This window comes from Corythoichthys intestinalis, chromosome 17 (genome assembly GCF_030265065.1).
Source record: "Corythoichthys intestinalis isolate RoL2023-P3 chromosome 17, ASM3026506v1, whole genome shotgun sequence".
NCBI lineage: Eukaryota > Metazoa > Chordata > Actinopteri > Syngnathiformes > Syngnathidae > Corythoichthys > Corythoichthys intestinalis.
Genome location: NC_080411.1, coordinates 43,436,551 through 43,443,761, shown reverse-complemented (window position 1 = coordinate 43,443,761; position 7,211 = coordinate 43,436,551). Strand labels below are relative to the sequence as shown.

General features: G+C 43.4%; 1 protein-coding gene across 1 annotated transcript; it reads left to right on the top strand.

Moving 5' to 3' along the window:
* Window positions 1-3,671: 3,671 nt before the first annotated feature.
* On the top strand, window positions 3,672-6,695 carry LOC130905200 (uncharacterized protein K02A2.6-like). Its single transcript, XM_057818343.1, has one exon. It carries the CDS (start codon window positions 3,672-3,674, stop codon window positions 6,693-6,695), a length of 3,024 nt encoding a protein of 1,007 aa, XP_057674326.1.
* Window positions 6,696-7,211: the final 516 nt, after the last annotated feature.

Genomic DNA, 7,211 nt, shown 5'->3' with positions numbered 1-7,211 from the left:
TTGTCGAATAGGAACGTTTTTATTCTAATCTTAAATGTACAGACTGTCTCGGCTTCTTTAATACTAGCTGAAAGCTGATTCCATAAAAGAGGAGCTTGGTGGCTAAAGGCTCTAGCTCCGACTGTACTTTTAGAAACCCTGGGAACTACCAGTAGACCTGCATTCTGAGAACGGAGTGTTCTGTTGGGGCGGTATGGAACCAGAACATCGGTGAGATAAGATGGCCCCAACCCGTTAATGGTCTTAAATGTAAGAAGGAAGATTTTAAATTTAATTCTAAATTCGACTGGAAGCCAGTGAAGGGCCTGGAGCACAGGGGTGATGTGCTCTCTTAGTTGCTGTTAAAAGTCTTGCTGCTGCATTCTGGACTAGCTGGAGACCTTTTAGAGAACTTTTATGACAAGCTGCAAGTAGGGAGTTACAGTAATCCAATCTAGATGTAACGAACGCGTGAATTAATTTTTCTGCATCGTTTTTAGATAAAATATTTCTAATTTTGGCTATGTTGCGCAGGGGAAAAAAGGCCGTTCTGCAGGTTTGTTTAATATGAGCTTTAAAAGATAAGTCTGGGTCAAATAGAACTCCAAGGTTTTTAACTGTGGTGCTGGAGGCAACACTTACATTGTCCAGAGCGACTATCTGGGCAGTTAAAGAGTCTCTCACACTTTTTGGATCTATTATAAGGACTTCTGTGTTTTCAGGGTTAAGTAGAAGATAATTAGTGCTCATCCAGGTGTTTATATCTCGGACGCAGGTGCTCAGTTTATCCACTTGCCTGATCTGCTCAGGTTTAATTGATAAATACAGTTGTGTGTTGTCGGCGTAACAATGAAAGTTAATGCTAGGTTTTCTGATGATATTGCCTAAAGGAAGCATATACAGCGTAAACAAGATGGGCCTGAGGACCGACCCTTGTGGCACACCATAACTGACTCTAGAGTATGGTGATGATTGCTGGTTTACATTGACAAACTGGTACCTATTAGATAAATATGATTTAAACCAGCCGTGAGCTGCTCCTCTAATGCCTATGTCACATTCTAGTCTCTGCAATAAGATATTATGGTCGATTGTGTCAAAGGCTGCACTCAGATCCAACAGAACCAGGATCGAGACTAATCCATCATCAGCGGCTAGCAACAAGTCGTTAGTTACTTTGACTAATGCAGTTTCAGTGCTATGATGAGCTCGAAAGCCAGACTGGAAATGTTCAAATAAACTATTGTCCTGTAGGTGCTGTAGGTGTTGTTTTACTACCACTCTTTCAAGGACTTTGGAGAGAAAGGGTAGATTAGAGATAGGTCTATAATTGGCCAAGATGTCAGGATCAAGAGTAGGTTTTTCAAGAGCGGTTTAATAACTGCATATTTAAAGGACTGAGGCACGTGGTCAGTAACTAATGAGGTTTTTAATATATTTAGGATCATATCAATAGTTAGAGGCAGGGCCTTTTTAAAGCTGTAATGTGAAGTAATTTCATAACATGCCAAATAGGGTCACAATTAAAGTAATTAAACATTGTCCAACAAATAAAGCATGAAAAAAAAAATTTATATGTTGTATATTTGACAAAATAATCGCGTTTCCGAAGTTCGAGCCTGAAAGGGGACGAACCCGGAAGTGATACGTCACACCGAGAACAGCGATAACAGCGCTCCATACGGCCACCATACAAAGTCCTTCAAACAATGATTCAAACAGCGATATAAGCGATAGATCGAGTGCAAGGGAGGAGATCCAAGTTTTTGAAGAGGTGGAGGAAGAAGAGGAGGTTGGAATTTTATGTTGGACCTAACATGTATTAGCCAGACGCTAATCAGGATGCGAACAATGTGCCTAGACTACCTGACATGGAATGGAGACATCATCGCGGGCAGGGGAGGGAGCGGAAACAGAATCAGGGTGTCTGTCACTCACTTCCACATGTAGCCAAGGGGGCAAGACTGAGTTATGTCCCTTCCCGTTCAGTGACTCGGTCCTCCTGTTCCTGACCTAGCTTGCTGCTAACTTGACTTTCCAGTAATGCGGTGAATGAGTCAAAAAATGGAAGGAAATGACTTTGTCCATATTTGTTAATGTGGAGCCTATCAAATGCTGCTCAAACAGACAAAACACCACACAAATCTAGCGAGCATGGTTTAGTGTACTACTTTTCTCAACAGACTCGGGACTACCTATGACGACATACTATCAAATTTACAGTAGTTTAAAACACGGGTAGCTAAAACAAAAAAAAAAACACGGGTAGCTACGAGGCAAGCAAAAGTGAGCTGCGGTCGCGTGACGGCAGTGAAGGGGGCAGAGAACTGTCACTATATGGAGGCTTCATGACAGCGATATTTACCTCATATGTGCACAGAAAAAAAGAATATTTAGTATGATCACCATTATACTGATTTGCAATGAAACTGTAGGAAACTGAATAATTTAGCAGGTTGCAATGTTGAACCCCCAGAGGGCGCAATTGGATTGTGATAGAGATGCATGCAAGTTGTTGTAAAACAGAGAGTTGTCGACTAGTTGAGCAGAGTCGGTTGTTCCTGATGGCTGTATGAAAATGTCTGTGTGATAAGGAATTAAAAGAAGAAAGTTAAGACAACGTTTGTGTGCTTATCTCGGCCAGAAGATATAACACATTTGGCGACGAGGATTGAAAGACGTCTGGGAAAGATGGCTGCAGTAATTGGTACAGTGACTCCTTTTGATTGTGTTTCTCAGTCCTGGGAGGAATACAGTGAAATGCTGGATTTCTTCTTCGAAGCAAATGAAATTGTGGACGTTGATAGAAAGAAAGCAATTTTACTAAGTAGTGTGGGAGCTTCTACTTACAGTCTACTAAGGAGTCTTGTTAGCCCTCAAGCACCTAAAGATAAAACTTATGCACAGCTGACTGAAGTTTTGAAATCTCATTTTAACCCTAAACCGAGTGAAATTGTGCAAAGATTCAAGTTCAATATGCGCACACGGAAGATGGGAGAGTCAATTGCAGAATACGTAGCAGAGCTGAGGAAGTTGTCGCAGCACTGTATGTATGGAGAGGCTCTACCACAAATGCTTAGAGACAGGCTGGTGTGCGGGGTGAACGACGATCGAATGCAACGGAGGCTGTTGTCGGAGGTGGAGTTAACTTTTGATAAAGCCATGAAATTGTGTCAAGCTATGGAGTCGGCGTCCAAAGAGAAAAAGATCTCAGAGCAAATTCTGTGGAAGACACTGACCATGGTTCACATGCATCAAGGGCCCGTGCTGCTGTGCATAAAATGGCGACAGAACGTGTACACGGTAAACTTCTCAGTTGTTATAGATGCACTGGTCAGCATTTGGCGAGTGAATGCAAATTTGCCACTGAGCTTTGCCATTCTTGTGGAAAAAGGGGGCATATAAAAAAGGCCTGCCGTAACAAGATGGGGTTGTCAAAGGCTCAGAAGGACAGGCAGGGAGGCCAAGCAGGTGGAAATAAATTTTCATCGCGCAAAGCCAAGAGAACACATCTCCTCAGGGGGGAAGGTGAAAGTGAGTCAGATGACAAAAGTGAGACCGAAGAAAATGGCACTCATACAATTTATAGTGTGAATCAAGACTTAACAAAAGTGGCTCCAATCACACGCACAGTGAAAATTCATGGAAGGAAAGTGACATTTGAAATAGACACAGGTTGTGGGGTAACCATAATGAGCCAATCACAATACAGACAATTGAAGAGGAAAACCGACATCTCAGAAGTGGAACCGTGTTCGCTGAAATTAAAAACATACACGGGGGAGAAACTCAAAGTAAGGGGCATGACACAAGTCCAGGTGCAACATGGAAGCACAGAGAAGACACTGCCTCTAGTGGTAATAGACGGAGAAGGTCCAAACTTACTAGGCCGGAGTTGGCTTAAGGAACTTTCCATGGCAGACCAGTTGGTGAACCAAGTGAAAATGGCTGCGCCACTGCAACTGAGTGAGGTACTTGACAAGCACGCAGAAGTGTTTAAAGAGGAACTGGGGAAGCTCAGGGGTGCCACAGCTGAAATAAATGTGAATAAGGAGGCTCAACCCAAATTCTGCAAACCTCGTCCGGTACCATATGCAGTGAAGCCATTAGTGGAAAAAGAACTACAAAGATTGTTGGATGACAAAATAATTGAACCAGTGAAGTTCACAGAATGGGCAGCGCCAATTGTGCCCGTCCGGAAACCAGATGGGTCTGTAAGGATATGCGGTGATTACAAACTCACAGTAAACAGAGCATCAAGGGTGGATCAATATCCAATTCCAAGAGTGGATGACTTGTTTGCACAGTTAAATGGTGGGCGACGCTTTACAAAACTTGATATGAGTCATGCATATCAGCAAGTGGTGTTGGAAGAAGAGTCAAGAAAGTATGTGACCATCAACACACATAAAGGCTTGTTCACCTACACTCGCTTACCATTCGGAGTGGCCTCAAGTCCAGCCATATTTCAAAGAACGATGGAAGGCTTGTTGGGAGACATTCCAAATGTAGCAATTTACTTGGATGACATTTTAGTGTCTGGGCCAAGTCAACAACAACATTTGGAAAATCTGGAGCAAGTGTTAAACAGGTTGGAACAAAGTGGATTAAGACTGAAAAGAAGCAAATGCGAGTTTTTGAGCAAAGAAGTGACTTTCTTAGGCCATAGAATCACAGCGTCGGGGTTACAGCCACTAAGAGAAAAGGTGGAAGCCCTCGCCAAAGCTCCAAATCCACTTAACGTCAGCGAGTTGAAAGCATATCTTGGTCTACTGAATTATTATCATCGGTTCCTACCAAACCTCTCCACACTACTAGCACCGCTTCACAAGTTGCTGAAGAAAGATGCCAAATGGTTCTGGGCCCAAGAGCAACAGAAAGCATTTGATAAATCCAAAGACTTGCTGCAATCATGTGAGGTGTTAGTTCATTATGATGGTGGCAAACCTCTCGTTTTGGCATGTGACGCCTCGCCGTATGGCGTCGGGGCCGTTCTATCGCACAAAATGGAGGATGGATCAGAGAGACCAATAGGGTTTGTATCCAGAACTCTCACTCCTGCAGAGCAGAATTACTCACAGCTGGATAAGGAAGGCCTCGGAGTCATTTTTGGAATAAAGAAATTCCGCAAGTATTTATATGGAAGACATTTCACAGTGATTACAGATCATAAGCCACTAATTTCACTATTTAGTGAAATGAGAGCCATACCTCAAATGGCCTCACCCCGCTTACAGAGGTGGGCAATCACCTTGGGTGGCTATGACTACAACATAATCTACAAAGCTGGAAAAGACCATGCTAACGCAGATGCTTTTAGCAGGTTAGCATTGGGCGTGAAAGAGTCAAAGAATGAAGATGAAGAACGTGTACTGATGTTTGAGGACCTTGAAGGGGCAGCTGTGAATGCTAAACAGATCAAGAGATGGACAGACAAGGATCCTGTGTTGGCCAGAGTGAGAGAATTCATCTTGAGGGGCTGGCCACGGACAATGGAGGATTCTTCATATGATCCATACACCAGACGTAAGGATGAACTCAGCACTCAAGATGGGTGTGTCCTGTGGGGAGGGAGAGTGGTGGTCCCTCCACCTGGTCGAAAAACACTTTTGACGCAACTACACCAAGGCCATCCAGGTATTACACGGATGAAAGGGCTAGCTCGGAGTTACATGTGGTGGCCCAAGATGGACACAGAAATAGAGAGGTTGGTAAAGCAGTGTGTGACTTGCCAGGAACACAGAAACCACCCTCCAGTAGCTCCATTACACCCGTGGGAAGTGCCTGAAAAGCCTTGGAGGAGAATCCACATTGATTATGCAGGACCATGGAAGGGAAAAATGTTCCTCATTCAGATTGATGCACATTCCAAGTGGATTGAAGCACATGCGGTTAACAAGTCCACATCAGCTGTCACTATTGATTGTTTGAGACAAAGTTTTAGCCAGCACGGCATACCTGAAATCATAGTGTCAGATAATGGAAGATGTTTCACGAGTGAGGAGTTCCAAGAATTCGTCCAGAAAAATGGCATACGACATATCACTACAGCACCGTATCATCCTTCTTCAAATGGGTTAGCAGAGCGGGCTGTACAAACTTTTAAATCACTCATAGAAAAGAGTACGGGAGACAACTTGGAGACAAAAATGGCCAGAGCACTTTTCAACTACCGCATTACTCCCCAAACAACAACTGGGAAATCACCAGCAGAATTACTGTGTGGTAGAAAGCTGAGGTCAACCCTGGATTTCATACATCCCGATTTCCAGAGGAAGATGTTCTTCAAGCAGGAGAAACAGAAACAAATACACGACAGACATGCTCGTCCCAGAGGCCTTGACAAAGGAGACTTAGTTTTCACGCGAAACTACAGTTCTGGACCAACCTGGATTCCAGGTGCCGTGACCAAGAAGACCGGCCCTGTTTCTTTTCAAGTGACTCTGGGAAATGGACAAGTGGTAAGAAGACACATTGATCAAGTGAGGGGAAGAAGTTCCATAACGTCAGCAACTGCTCCAGTCTCACCTGAGAGATCCCATGAAGATGATCCAGAAGAGACGACTCTACCTGAGTTGTTGATTCCTGAGGATGACACTGCTGTGACAGCGACATCAACTGCACAGGAAGCGGCAGTGATGGCTGATGAACAACCAACCTTGCGAAGATCACAGAGAGCAAGAAAGGCTCCGGAATACTTAAAAGACTATACTTAATTTAGTAGTGAGTTCCCCAGCCACAGGACAAGAATGCGTCCTGGAACTTCACTGGGCTGAGGTAGTCTACCCGAAGCCCTAGTTAAAAAAAAAAAAAAAAAAAAAGTTATGTTGATGTGTATTGTTGATTTTGAATGACATATTGACATTACTGGAAGTTATTTAGATTTAAAGAATGCAGATAAGTTTAAATCTGAGGGGAGGGGATGTAGGAAACTGAATAATTTAGCAGGTTGCAATGTTGAACCCCCAGAGGGCGCAATTGGATTGTGATAGAGATGCATGCATGTTGTTGTAAAACAGAGAGTTGTCGACTAGTTGAGCAGAGTCGGTTGTTCCTGATGGCTGTATGAAAATGTCTGTGTGATAAGGAATTAAAAGAAGAAAGTTAAGACAACGTTTGTGTGCTTATCTCGGCCAGAAGATATAACAGAAACTGTAAATACATGTCAATGTTTTCCGACTGTTTTATTTTTTTTTTCGTGTCAGAGCGTGTCGGGTGTTGGTTGGTTTGAC